At 38.6% G+C, this 15,534-nt stretch overlaps 1 protein-coding gene across 1 annotated transcript in view; it reads right to left on the bottom strand.

Moving 5' to 3' along the window:
* Window positions 1-15,139, bottom strand: part of chd6 (chromodomain helicase DNA binding protein 6) — a gene marked incomplete at its 3' end in the record, with an annotated part of 98,956 nt that extends 83,817 nt beyond the window's left edge. The window contains exon 1 of the mRNA XM_079241981.1: window positions 15,098-15,139. Within this exon, the coding sequence (XP_079098107.1) occupies window positions 15,098-15,127 (30 nt within the window). The 5' untranslated portion in view covers window positions 15,128-15,139. The remainder of the gene's footprint in view (window positions 1-15,097) is intronic.
* Between the last annotated feature and the right edge of the window lie 395 nt (window positions 15,140-15,534).

The raw sequence follows: 15,534 nt of genomic DNA, 5'->3' as shown, positions 1-15,534 counted from the left end.
ATCTGGCACCAGGCCCATGTGGCTTTGAATGAGGAGTCTAGGCTCTCTGCTCTCTCACCTATATGGGGCAATAACGCATTTAAACCTGCACGTGCTGACAGGGGCTTTAAAATGTGGATGAATAAAGGTCTGCATAGGATCGGGGACTTGTACAGTGATGGTGTGCTAATGTCTTTTGAGCAGTTGTCAAACAACTACAATCTACCCAAGAAACATTTCTTTAAATACCTCCAGGTCAGAAGTTTCATTACCAAACTATTGAAGTCCACTGCAGAACCCCCTTTGACCTCCATAGAGAACATTGCAGTTAACCATTATAAAAACAGAGGTCTGCTTTCTAAATTTTACAATATTCTTCTTGCAGCCTCAAAAGAAAGTTCTCTTTCATATTTACAAGCCTGGAGAGCTGATATGGAAACAGACATTTCAGTTGAGGATTGGAATAATTCTTGTTTACTTGCACAAAAGCAGACCATTAATACAAGATTCCGATTATTGCAGTATAAATGGTCATTCAGAACTTACATTACACCAGTAAAGCTTCATCATTTTAACCCCAATATTCCTGATGACTGTGTCAAATGTGGTAAAGACAAAGGAACACTATACCATAGTATGTGGCAGTGTGAAAAAATTAATATTTTTTGGAAGGAAATCATAACAATTATTTCAGACCTTATTGAATGTAGAATGCCTATTGATAGTAAATTGTGTATTTTGCATATCTTCCCCACTGGTTTTAAATGTACTGCGAACAAAAGAAAACTTGTAAATTTTTGCTTGTTACAAGCAAAATTAGTCATTGCTTTAAAATGGAAGGACACTGAGAGACCTGGAGTGAACCAGTGGATCAATCTGATGTCCAGTAACTTGGCTTTGGAGAAACTGACTTATGTGGCCAAAAACAAACAGGAGGACTTCGAAGACATTTGGCTTCCCTTTTTACGCCTTGTGAAAGACTTTGATTTGTAGAAAAAAGTTTGCGCAAACTGAGTGAATGCTGAGTTCTGGGATGGGTGGGTGGGTGGGTCTCATCTTATGTTTTGTTTTATTTGATATTGTCTTTTGTTGTTGTGTGGGTTTTTGTTTTATTATTATTACCGTTATTTTTATATTTGTTTCTTTTTTCTTCTTTTCTCTAAATACAAAATTCAATAAACATATTTGTGAAAAGAAAAAAAATTTAAACCTTCTACTCTGAGATCCTCAACATTTGTAAGATGTGCAGCAAACCCCCAGCCAACCAGGCTTCATTGGTTAAACTGTGGCAATGATAGTTGATACTTTATCCCATCCAGAGGTGCACATGTTGATGTAACATCAGGTTCAGGTCCATACTGGCTCATAGTTACACCTCTATCAATCAGTCATTACAGGATATGACATAGTCATTAGAGCAACTCAAAACCTCTTTGGAAAGTGGATTTTTATCTGATAAACAATCCAAAAAGAGTATTTAATCTGTGACTGGAGAGGATGAATAAACCAATAAATGCATAAAAACGTAACTGATCTCTCACCTCTGATGCGTGTGGTTTTGTAAAACACAGGAGGAAAACTTAGATTTATTTGATGGAGAAAATTTTCTTCAGGTTTTAGACTGTTTAAAATGATCAAACATTTGTTTTAACGCCACATTAAATAAAAAAAAAGCTTTGACAGCTCAAACCACAAGAGCAAACTGAATGCGTGTAGTTTTCATGTTCAGATCATTTTGTCTCAAACTTAACATGATGACATAAAGTTTACTGTATGAACTGTTCGTCTACAGTCACCAACAATGCTCAACAAACTGTAAACGCAAATGCAAAGCAGAGCTGAGGTTTTCCATTGGTTAAAAGAGGATAACTGTAAGTGTGATCACAGTGTTGCAGGGTCGGGTGCCGGAGGAACAAGAGACGCTTTCTGCACGACATGAGCAGCAAAGTAATGACTCTGAACCCCAGAGTGAAAAACCCAAGAGAAAATAGTTGAAAAGCCCTTTACTGAGGTCAACTGTTCTTTTTGCTAACAGTGTTCAAAAGCTTCAAAGAGGAAGAGGGGAGGGAGGTCAAACCAAGTTTATTTCGTTCGTTTTTTTTTTCTTTAAATCAGTCAAAAGGGCCTGAACATAAATATTCTCCGGAGTTTTTCATTGTATGGTGAACGTTTCCGATGTTACACTAATAAATTACAAATTAGAAAACTGACACACTTTTTTTTATTTATGTTCCCCAACAACACATGTAGGGTTCAGTTCAGAATTAGCTGGTACACACTCACCGGCCACTTTATCATGGAAACCTTGCAGGATCCATGTTTTCATGATGTTTTCACCAAACTCTGATCCTACCGTCTGAACGTGGAGCTGAAAAGGAGACTCGTCCAACCAGACAGCATTTTTCATCTTTTATTGTTTAGTTTTATTAAGATTGAACTGACACTTTTTTTTTTTTATTAAGAACTGAACTTTCCAGTGAAGCTGACCGCAGCTCCAGGTGACCTAGTTTTTCTGTCACGGCATTGTGAACATGTCAGGTGATCCGATCATGCGGGTGTGATCACAAATCCAAAGATAACGTCTCTTCCTTTAGACTCTGTGTAATCTGTAAATTGTTATAAATGCTTATTTTTTCTTGCTGTCATTGGAAACATAAAAGAAGGATTGATGGAAAGTCAGTCTGAGAACAAAGCTAATCAGGATCATTGGGAGCAGTTTCTCCACTCACCAACTAGCAAGTCAACTTAAACTTGATCTTTACCAAACCAGAAACTTTTAAAAATGAATTAGTTTGTAGATAAAATGTTGATACTGTCAATACTGGTCAAGAGTAAAAGAAGGACAGAGACTTTATGATGGTTTCACAGCGCTGTAACAGAAGAACAAGCTCACCTGGAGCTGCTGTTAGCTTCACGGGAAAGTTCAGATCTGCAACTCTCACTCAGTTTGTGTTTGACGTTGACAGACCATACAAAACCAGAGATAAGACAGTTTAAACTAATAACACAATAACAGCATAAAGATGTGATGGACAGGTGCTGTGTTTATGGAGATGTAGCTCCAACTCATTTCTTGTCATTCCACCAAATGAAAAAAGTGGCGTCTGTGGGTTTTATTCCAGTAAATAATATTTGTTATTCAATTCAGATTTGATTTTATGTATTTCTGTTCTGGCTCAATGTGTAAATAACAGATCAAAATATAAAGTCATTGTGAGATCATAGAGGTGAGATTGTGCTGGGAAAAGGGAAAAAAAGTACCAACCATGGCTGCGGTAAGCTTCATTATTTGTGTGGTATATAAAGGTCGACTCAACACTGTTCAAAAGAATAGTGGTCTCAGACCCCTCACAGTTACAAAAATAAATGCCAGAATTTAAGAGTAAATAACCATTCCATTAGGAACTAACTTGCCTGTCTGAAGTATATCTGAGTAGGACTTTTCTACTATATTTTAATGTCGGTCGTACAGGTGGTACTGAATGAGCCAGATTTTTGAAAATTTGAGAAACTCTGCTCTAATTCTAATACACCTTATCATCCATGAATATGTAAACCAGTGTTTCTCAATTCCAGGCCTCAGGCAGCCTGTTATCGAGCCCTTTATTTCATTTAGATGTGTAAAAGTAGGGTTGCCTATAAAACATGCAGGGCAAGGGGGGGACTGAGGACTGGAACTGAGAAACACTGATGTAAACCAAGGATTGTCTTCTGAAATTCACAAACAGTGTTGTTTTTTTTTGACAATTTTATTGATGAAAACAACAATATCTGCCCAATATGGTCTTTTCTAAAACCTACTGAAGTCAAAGTTGAGCAACAGGTCCAGATTACCTATGAAGCTGTTGGACAACTGCTCAAGATCCTTTCAATAAATCTAATATAATCTGGTTTGTTGCTGAAATCATGTGTTATAAACATATAGAAATAGAGTTATAATAAGAGTAATGCGCTTGAATTTAGAAAAAAAATAAGTGAGAATAATTCCTAGATTAACTAAGATAAACCATTAAGCTTAACTTTCAGTTTACTGAGCACTTAAAGATGTTGACCGGCACAAGATTTGTTTTTAAATAAAGGCTTCAGATTGGCATTCGTAGCGGGACACAAGCTTCTCCTCCGAGTGGCTCGAGGCTTTGAATAAGGCAGATCAGAAGCTTTAAAAACATCAGTCTGGATCACGCCGGACCACTGAGGATCTAAGCAAGCCTTAAGGGCCAGAACAGCTCCAAGTGAAGACTTCTTCGGGTTTTCACCAAAGCAGGAGATTTTCATCTTGCCACTGTATGAGATCCAGGATCCGAAAAAACTGGAGTCTTTTGAGCCCAATATGAACCACAAGTATTGACCTGGTTTTAATTGGGGACTATCACTGATAAACTGGGGTTGTTATCTAAAGATTTAGAAAAACTCTGTTATTTTTTTCCATAAACGCGATGGAAACAATGAGGTGAAATCCTTTCAAATTCTGTGAAGGACGAGAGCAGAACTGGGCCGCTTGCACCAGAATGAGTAAGTACAGATTTACTGCTCGCCAAGTAGGCCACATTTGCATGATGCCACAAACTTTATCTGACAACACACACACACACACACACACACACACACACAGAACATTCTCCCGTTCACCTCTTTATGGATTCAATCAATTCCAGCTGCACATAAGGACTCTACCCACCATGTCACCGAATCAAATCTGGCTCAAAATAAATCCATCCACAAAACCGGCGGTGAAAATTCATCCGTGCATAAAGAAGATGCTGCTATAATAAACATGTCTCTCTACATTTTCTGCCTGACAGTTCTAATGACCCAAATTCCCTAAAGATCAATAAGATCCATCTTATGATGTGGTTAATCTGTGGTAAATCTCATCAGCTCACACACTCCTCAACATGGCTGCTCTCTCTCTCTGCAGCGCTCTGGAAACTTAGAGGAAATTCATTTACGCAATAAACCAACGTACGTCGTGCTTTTTCATCAACTCAAAACACAACATTTCGGGTCTTTATGCAATCCAAGTCGCTTTATTTTATTTGGTTTCACCAACATACTCTCCTTCCTCTAAAAGCCGTGTTGCCAGATCTCATGAGAAAACAAGCAACAGGCTCTATGGAGACAAGACAAAAAAAAGTGGCTTGTTACTCTGTGCTTCCTTTTGGTGGAACACACGAAAAGTTCTCATTCAGTCCAGTCAGATAACATATGAAACATACATTTACAACCTCTCACATATGTACTGTAACTGATTCAAATAGGTGCATGGTGTCCTGTGTGTATGTGTGTGTGTGTGTGTGTGAGGGGTTTTAGTGATATATGTGTTTTCATTAGTCTATCTGCGAGACGCTGCTCATGTGTGCATGTGAGAGTTGATTTTATATGTACGTGCAAGGGATTAGAGTAGTAAAGTAATAGTCAACAGTTTAGACACACTTTTCCATTAAATCTAATAGGAAACATGTAAGGCAGTGGAACCCAACACGATTGTGTTAGACAGTTCTTAACCCAATTTTTCTAGTTTCAGAAATCTCGTAAGATGTTTTGTTTGCCTGATGCAAACAATTTGACCCTTTCTGAAAAAGATTAACATCATTTCAACCACAAGAGGCATTTTCTGACATGTTTGTTTAAGAAATGAGAAGCTACTCGTTGCATCAGTCAGGCATAATTTAAAGGCACAGTGCATCAAACTGGTTTTGCTTCAATTACTCTCAGTCTCTTTTTTAAAAAAAGTTTAAAAAATTTGCTAAGCAGCATGAAGTTTAAATATCCTCAGTGGGCCAAACAAACTCAGTTCTGATGCACACAGTGATGGAAGGGATTAAAGATTGCCAGAGCGCTGATTTGCCTCCACATACACAGAAACCTCGCAGCAGACACAGTTACAGGTAACCTAGAAGCTAAAATTAGCTTCTGCGCTAACTCAGGCTCAGTAATGACCTGAGCTGCTGCCATCCATCTCCACAACAACCGAGCGACTGCATCCCACACAGACACACACACACACACACACACACGTACATATGTGCACAGACTCACACACCGTGGCATCGAGTCATGGTTAAACGTGCTTACATGACTGGCTACGTGAGCACGCAAACACACATCAGGAGTTTCTCTCCGACTCCCACACTGACACGCCACAGCTCAATGTGCTTACATGACTGACTGCATACACAATGTCGACTTACAACGGCTTCCTTCAGACAAACACACACATTTTTAAAGTGCTTGCAAATGTAGAAAAACAACATGAGCACTGCATCGGTCTCTTCTAACACACAATAGCATAGCTTTTATCTTCACACAATTACAACACTTCTTTATCACACACACACACACACACACACACACACACACACACACACACACACACACACACACACACACACGGAGCATCCAGTGACGTACTGCAGCGCAGCAGCAGGCCCTGCCAGTCCAGTAAAGTCGAGAGTACAGCTGAGAGAGGCTGCCTGCAATCGTGCTGCCTACAAATCAATAATGCTGCCTCACAAACAAGCGGTGCACGCACACACACACACACACATACAGTGTGTCACGTATATAGACCGTGAGCACTGCAGTCTCATCAATGCTGCCACTTCCCTTTCCAGCCTTTAAAGGGAGCAGAATTAGCGAATATGGCTGAGACTCCTAGCGAGCAAACGGCATTTTCACCACAGCTGGTGTCAGATTAAAAACATCTGGAGCAGCAGGTTCAAGTTTTACGCTCCGATACGGCGAAGGCATTTTGTTCATTTTAAAACTGGATGAACAGCCCCTCCTCCATCTTGTCATTGTTGTTATGAATCGATGGCGTGATGCATGTTGGAGCCATTCAGACGTCAACCTGATGCAAGAAAGATTCGCAGATTTCATCAATGAAAATGGAGTCAGGTGTAAAACTGAATTTTGTAGAATTTGCCCTTATGAGGGTGTCAAGTGATTTTCCTACTAATCGAGGAGGTTTTCGCGGTCTCTCAGCCAAAAGAACGAGAAAAGCAGGACAAGAGTCACATGTGTCGCCTTGCCTGTGTAACTCTGACTGAAATTAAGTTCTGCAGTAGATAAAAGGTTGATAAATTGTTAAGAACAGTTACTCTAAGAGGCTCTAGAACAGGGGTGCCCAGCTCCTGTCCTCGAGGGCCACAATCCTGCAGGTTTTCCATGTATCCTTGTTCTAATACACCTGGCTCAAACTAATCAGTCTTTGTGCAGAACTTCATTGGCTGTTGGATCCTTTTAATGGAGGCCAGCTGTGTTGGAGCAGGCATCTGGAAGGCCGACTTTAGGGACCTCTGCTATGGAAGAACATGCGACAGGTGTATGCTATAAACATGGCATACAATACGGCCAGAGAGGAGCTGGCTTTTATGAAATCTAAGTCCAGGTAGATCAAAGGAGAACGGATTAAATGTGAATCTGGCAGAAGGAATTCTGCACAGCCTTGTGATCTACTTCAGAATTTGAAATGTTTTCTTACTCTTCGTTTGCAATCTTTTGATTTACAAAAATTTTTAATAAAACATGTTTAGTTTCATTCAGTACAGCGGAGTAAGAGCTGAAGTTAATTTTTTCTTTGAATAAAGATTTTTCAAACCCCTTTTAATTCACAATAATATAAATAACTGAACATTGATCAAAAAAAGCAATCCTTAAAAAGATATTCAAATGTGGTCCGGAGAGCAAACCTGTCCAAATTCGGGTGCCTCTCAACTTTCTAATGGTGCACCTAAATGAAGCAGACGGACCAGTGCCACCAGTGCAAAAAGTCAGACTGGAGCTCTGGAACATGGAGCGCAGATTAAGTGGCTCAGTAACAGCGATATTCATTTACATGGCTGAGTAGTTAAAACTTTACATCTGTAAAATATGAAGGATTGGGACGATTCCTTCCAACCAGAGCTCTGAGTGTCAGTGGAAGTGGATGAGGCTTTCAAAATTAGATCTGCGCACACCTAATGAAATCATAACACATTTACTGGATTATCAAATCTGTGTGAAGATGAAGCAAATCAAACACAGCTGTTAGGCACTATGGTTATGTTAGCAGTATGCTTGCTGTTGTATGGACATAAAACCATTAGGATTTGCACTGGGGCACCTCCTGACCAGTTTTTTTGTTGTTGTTGTTGTTGTTTTTATAGACTTCAGCATCTTCTATCAATTTCTGGCAACAATGATTGACATTTTTGCCATGCATCTTCTTCAGAACAGCATCCTGGTGCAGCTCAAACAAACGGGCTGAGTTTGATGGAGGCTGCTGCAGGTTTCTGCTGAATGCTCCTCCTTGTTTGTCAGCCAGTATTTTTGCAGCCTGAGGCTTCAGCAGAAACAGATGAAGCTTTTTAATTTTTCTACAGTTGCGTAGTGTTGATTTTTTTCGCAATTTTTGGACAACTTTGTTGTGTCTGTTGGCCTCTGAGCCCTTTCAGTTCAGGTAGTGTCACGCAGACGCGAGGCTGCGGAGGTTAAAATGAAACTTTCATATAAGTTTGTGCAAAAACCTTGAATTGGTCACAGCCAGAAATGAGAAAATTTCACCACTTTCCAAGTTTTACTATTTATTCCAGTTGAACTGTCGAATTCCATGTGTGGTTTCCACACCGTGGAAATAACAGCATCCCACAGATACCTGGATAGTTACATGACAGCTGCCAGGGCAGGAATCAGCAACATGTGGATCAGACTAAAAAATGCCCTTAACCATTTTTAAGCCCAACCTGTACAAGAAAAACTGTACAGAAAAGTCCATTTTTTAAATCTAAAGTCTTTATTTGCTTCTTTATAAAACCTGAAAAGAAAACTACTTTTCTATTTCTTGGAATTTTTACCATTTATTACCATATGATAGGTCAAAAATATTGTAGTGTGATCTTCTGCTTTCTGGTGTCCATCAGAGGACAGGAGACCAGTTTTATATGGTCTACAAGAAGGTTTGAGTAAAATTTCTACCATAAAATGATGCACAATATCTCCAAAACTGTCTGTATAAAATATATGATTGGCTTTACAGGATTAAAAAAAATATTTTTTAGTAAACCAGTTTATTTTAAAACTAACCCACAACAAGCTGTATAACTGTGGATCAGAGCCAACCATAAGCAAAGACTTCCCAGTTTGCTCTCTTTAGCTGGTTTTTGTTTTGTTTGCTTTTCATCATGGTGCCATTCTTCTCTGAGCTCAGGTAAGGATGGAGTGTAAACAGTATATGCAAACAGATGGAAGTCCTACAACTGCAAGAATGTGCAACCAAGGAAAAAAAAAAAAAAAAAAAGAGTAGTGGCACTCGATTAATCAGAACTCAAATATTTCCTCTGTACAATGAAACCAGGAGGCAGATGTCGGGTCCTGGAACAGACATCATGCAGCGTGAAGATGCTCTTCATGTACAAACTGGAGCACAGAGCAGAAAACTGTCTGGCAGCACTGAGTCCACATATTTATATTTTTTCACTTCCGTTGTGAATCTGGTTTCACAGGAAAATTTGTCAATTTTGTCAATGTGGATGAACACTTATCTGATAAAGAAACTGTGGCAATAAACCTACATATTTCCACCATGGAGGAAGTAACTCAGCCAGAGAGTCAGCTTGCTCGCCTTCAAGCCGATACGGTGTCAGAGAAATATTTCCAGTAGAACAAAAATTTTTAAGAGGGGACAAGTTGGCAACTCTGAAGAAAAAAGAGGGTTGTGAATATCTAGTGTGTGATAAACTTCATGCATGCTCTACATCTAAATAAGTCCCCATAGTGAGGGTGACTTAATCTATTTAGTAATTTAGCCTCTAGAAACCGCTCAAATTGAGTAAGATTTTCCTTTTATAAAATAAAAACACATATCACACTCATGTAATAGGATGTGCTTTCCATTAAGGACTTTCCGCAATGAACCAATGTGCTTTATATCTATACCTAAGATTAAATATAATATAATTATGATTAGAAATAAATCTTTTGTTTTCAGCTGTGAGGAGTCATGACTTAAACCGCATGATACATGATATCACCTGTTATATTATTGTGTAGCTGATCGCGATTCTGTTTAACATCTGATTAATGGATGCCTGCGTGGTCAACAGACGCTTTTGCAGATCTAGTTTTCCTGTCCTTAACCTTGTACTGAAAAAGAGACCTTCATTCAACTTTGTGTTTTTCTCCTCCTAAAACCACAGAAAATGAAGCAACTAATGGGTCTGCATCCTTGTTATGCATCACAGTTGTGCTACAGTTTAAGGTAATAATTTAGCAAAAGGGATGAAAGTAGATTTTAGGTTGAACTATTTAAAGGGGCTGATGTGAAATAAAATAGGGTTCCAGCAAAGAGATAATTTAGGTAATATAATATTCACTGATTAAATTATGTAATCAGATAAAAAAAAATAAATTAAAAAAATTACCCTTTATTAAAAAAATAAAAAACTCTTCAACAGCAAAAGTTCAGGTAAATTAAAACACACCAGTCACTGGTTTCTTTGAAAAAAGCAACAAATTGGACTCATGTAAACTCATCACGACCTGAATGCAAGGAATTTTACATTCAAAGTAATCGCCACAAGAGACTGTATGTTTTCTTTTTCCACTTGATAAATCGTGCAGCCGTAGAAACTCAGTCGCTTCACCTGAAAACCTAGACACACATATAGTCCACTAATAATGCAATCACACAGGCTGTGTTTTCCCGTCATCAGGAGGTGATGTTGTTAAGAAGGTCAAGTTGTGACACAGGGGTAATTTGCAATCACTAATTAGACTTGTGATGGAAAAAAAAACTAAATAGTATTTTTGTTGCTGACAACATATATGTTGGAATTTGGATCTTCTGCTCTGTTTAATGATTCCTGCTCATGATTTAACACCATTGTGTCATTGTGCCATTGTCATTGTGCACCAGATGAAAACCATCAATTCAAAACAACGAACATCTGCTGTACAACAGTTTCTTTGATAACATTTGTCACTGAACCCCACTTTAGGAGTTTATATACGGCATAGAAATTTGAAGCATGTGTTTGTTGAGCTAAAACTTTATGATTTCAAATTAAAATTATATTTCTCAAACTTTCTGTAATGTCGTTGCAATGTAAATAAAGTACTTTGGTTGCAAGTATTGTAAAATAAAAATAAACTGAACTGCACCGCAGCCCAGAATAAGTGAGTTCTCATTTCTAAGTTGCACTTCATCTTTGTTTCCCAGTTCATCCATGCTTTGACGAGTTTAACTCTCAAATAAAAACTGCTCTAAAAACGGTCATTTTACACACTGATCTAACAACATGTGACCAGAAAGGTTTGAGCTGGAAACAAAATGTCGGCTTTAGAAAAAATAAAACTCCAGTTTGAAGAAGAGATTCCCTCTGGTTATTTCATATAAAAATAAATAAATAAAAGCAGATGGAAGGAGGAGGAGCGGCGAGCAGGAAGCTGTGTGTGGATGTTTCCAGCGTTTGGCTAAGTAAACAGGATGATCAAAGCGACTGAATCCAGGCCTCAGACAGGAAAGAATCCGGCCATTCAGTCTGAAAGATCCACATTTCACATGCCGTTTCCCGGAAAGAATGAAACAGAAAATGTACGCATGAGATGCAAAAGAATTGTGTGAATGTTACCACAGACAAGAGCTTCAGTGTGTCACTTCAAGCAGGTGAGAAAATGAGACGGATTAAACTTTTTAGCTGTATTTTTGTGCCCAATTAGAAGCGACATGATGGCTTCAGTTTCTGTCTGCTTCTAACTCAACAACTTGTACAACAAGTCTTCCTCAGCATCTTCTTTGTATAATTAGCCAAGCCAACGCTCCATGCTGCTCTAATACAATAATCACAATAATGGTTGGGGGTGGATGGGATTGGGGGGGGGGGGCGCTTCAAAATAATCTGACTTTCTTGAAATGCTACAGAAAAAAAAGGAGCTGTAAATTCACGGTAAAGAAAGGAGCTGTTGTGGAGTATTTTCTTTGTACCTTGAACTTTTTTTTGTTTTAATCAAACTAAAACTTTACCAGAAAAGTAACAGCAAACGCTTCATGATTTAGGAATCAGCAGCTGTTCTGGATGTCAAAGTTGGCTAGATGTCTTTCCTGAGTTTTTAGGTTCTCTACTCAGATTTAAAAGAAATTATTAAAAACATCTTGATCATGTAGTTTTCAGAGAGAAGCCTCCCAAGTCCAGGTGGAGGTCCTGAAGCCTTTTCCATTTTGTTAATGAGAGAAATCCAGAGTTAATATGTAGTATTTATTTATTGTCAGCATTGTTAATCATTTATGTGAATAATTGGGTCGTTTTCAGGGCCTCTGCGGCTCTGTACTCTCACATAGCTAAACACAGTAGTACCGCCATAAACCACGGGGGCAGCGCTGAGCAGTATGACTGATATGTGTCCCGCAAAATAAACAAATAAGAAACAGACAATGTGATGGTTTAATGGCTACACAGACCACAGTCATGTAGTGTGTTGCCTCCTTTTATGTTTCTTTCTGAGAATGGACATTTTTATGATCACTTCAACCTAAGTCAGGTTTATTATGTGAAACTGATGTCAGAACTTGATGCTGAGCTCTGAAGTCTTCATTTCCCTCTGGTGGATGTGACAAACCACGCTAATATCCAAAGCTTAATGCATAAAAAATGTGATAACGGTAATATAGTGATTATTTCTCTGACTGTAATCGTATCAAAAAGAGATCTTTATTTAACACATTCTTACAGATACTTACAAACCAATGGTACGTGAACAACGAAAAAAAAAACAGTCAAATCTTTCTCCAAAAATCTTCCTCCTGGTCTATTCCAAGACCATCCGCCGTAACATTTCAGCATTGATTCTGACAATTCATTCATTTTCCAAACCGCTTAATCCAATTCAGGGTCGCGGGGAAGCTGGAGCCTATTCCAGCTGTCTGTGGGTGAAAGGCAGGGTACACCCTGGACAGCTCGCCAGTTTATCGCAATAGTTCCAAAAAGTTACGAGTGCATAGACAATTTAGCAGTCTGCAATATTTCCCTCCATTTCTTCTCAGAGCTGTACTGCACCACAGTCAATACACTGTTGTCACCTTGTTTAACAGAACAAAAAGTGTCAAAGATGCACCAGTTTAAAGAAAAATGTAAACGCAGTAAGGAACAAAAGTTGAATGTCCTTTTAATATTATTTTAAACTATTTCATGCAAATAAAAGAAAAGAAAAAAGAAAAATTAATTTTGTTTCAGGCATGACAATGTAATGACAACATGATAATCTTGTCTATTTAATACTGCTCTGCAATACTTCCTCACACACTAGATTCCTCCCACATCACTGTGCTCTGATGGCAGTATCAGTCTGATGTGGCAGGCAGATAAGCAGACAACCCACTGTATACTTAAAAGAAAAGCTGGCAAAAAACCACCATCACACACCATCAAATGTCTGCTGATCAACTGGGATTTTCACACACAACCATCTTTAGGGTTTACAGAGAATCGTCTGAAACCAAGAAAATATCCAGTGAGCAGCAGCTGTCTGGACTTAAATATCTTGTTCACGTCAGTGGTCAGAGGAGAATGGGTAGACTGGTTGGAGATGATTAAAAGACATAAGGAAACCAAATAAGCACTGATTCCAACCAAAGTATGAAGAACAATTCATCCAGCGATGAAGCAGATGGTCTACAGCAGCAGAAGACCACCATGGCTGCCACATCTCTCAGCTCAGAACAGGAAACTAAGGCTACAATCCAATCAGATTCACCAAAACTGGTTAATGGAAGATAGAAAAAGGTTGCCGGGTCTGATGAGTCCCTTTTTTTCTTTAAAAAACACTGATTAACAATTTATCTTTGGATTTTTTTTTTTCTTTTTTAGTCGAACACCAAGGCTGTGAAGAAGCCAAAGTAACGATGGCAATGAGTGAAGCATTATATTGTGCTTATATGATCATTCTGGCAGGGACGAGGTCTCACACTCAGCTGAGAGACCACTGTGTTACCTCACAATATCTTTGACTCATTACTCATTTCACTCTGACTCAGAAAGACAAACACACAGCAATCTACAGATTCCAGGGTGTTTAAACATTCATCTCAAGAAACCTCTTTTTATCAGATGTCCCTTTCTGCTTCATATGGATATAAACCTATATCTCAGAGTTGCCAACAAACACACCATGAACCTGCCTAATAACCTTTAAGGAAAAGTTCTAGAAAAGTAGAAAATCTGAAAAGAGACACTCTCCCAATGTGACAGAAATTACCTACAGTAGGTAAAGATGCATCACAGGCTGCTACCAAAGAAAACTGAGACTAAAAAGTTTGACATTAACAATGTCTACACTTCTAAAACCAGCTTATTGTGTGTTTTGTTATTATTCCTATTTGTTTTCCTATGACAGGTTTATTTGCTATTCAACTGAATTTTTGAGTTTATAAGTGTTGAGTTTTATGAGTTTATAGGTCAAATTAGGGTGAGAAATTTTTTTACATTTATTTTGTGCTTTCTGTTGAATAAATCACAAAAAAATGGAATTTAAAAAGGGGGGTGAAAACTGTTTGAGAATCACTGTAAATATTTTCCCATAAGTATTTTCACTTGACCGATAAAGGATTCCATTCATTTCCTATTTCACTTTGTTCCACTTAAAGGGTTGCAGGAGGCTGAAGTCTATCCCAGCAGCTACTGGGGGAGAAGTAAGGTACACCCTGGACAGGTCAGCAGTTCATTGCAGTCCAGCACAAAGAAACAAACAACCACTCACGCTCACTTTCCCTGTTAGCTTCTTGCATTTTTTTTAAATGCACAACCCTGAATGAGCCTCACATCAGTGTAAGCAGCTCAGCCAGCGTGCAGCCATACTGTCCACCGGAAGAAATGATCCTGCACTAGTCCTGATGAGGTTAGCTCAATACTCTGTCAGCATCTAATCAGCCACTCATGTTATCAAAGATTAAATTATCACATATTAGACTCCATTACACTAAAATGTCCAAAAATTTTTAATAACGTTTTTGTGAGCAGGTTTGTCTCTTCAGTGCCTTTAAAATATTCTACATGTCCAGAGTGTGTGTGTGTGTGTGTGTGTGTGTGTGTGTGTGTGTGAGAGAGAGAGAGAGAGAGAGAGAGAGAGAGAATAGAACAAAACAAACCTGCTGCTTGTCCTTCTTGAGTATTTTCATCTTCTATCCCTTCACTGCATCTGTTAACAGAAAAAAACACAATTCACAATACATAAAGTGCAAAACAACAAATCAAAGGTGGTTCCAGAAATATAAATATCCTGCAAGAGCTTCATGGTTAGCAAAAGACATTTTGAATTATATAAAACAAAAATCCTGATCCAAACAAGAAGTACTGAAATCCTTTAGAGTTCAGCTTAGATTTTCCTCAAAACCTCATACAGCATGGCGGTTATCATTTATTCAAAACAGCTAACCTCTTTCACCCATATTAAAGGAATATTTGGGCCAAAGGTTTTCCAGAAACATCCCTCTTCACACTCCAGTTACTCACACTTGTACACTCATAGAGACACACACATCTGCTGCTGGTCAGCAGGACTGCTGTCTTACTTCAGGACAGTCAC

Source organism: Telmatherina bonti (assembly GCF_933228915.1).
Source record: "Telmatherina bonti genome assembly, chromosome: 6".
NCBI lineage: Eukaryota > Metazoa > Chordata > Actinopteri > Atheriniformes > Telmatherinidae > Telmatherina > Telmatherina bonti.
Note: the sequence above shows the minus strand (reverse complement) of the source record. Positions and strands in the feature narration are given on the sequence as shown.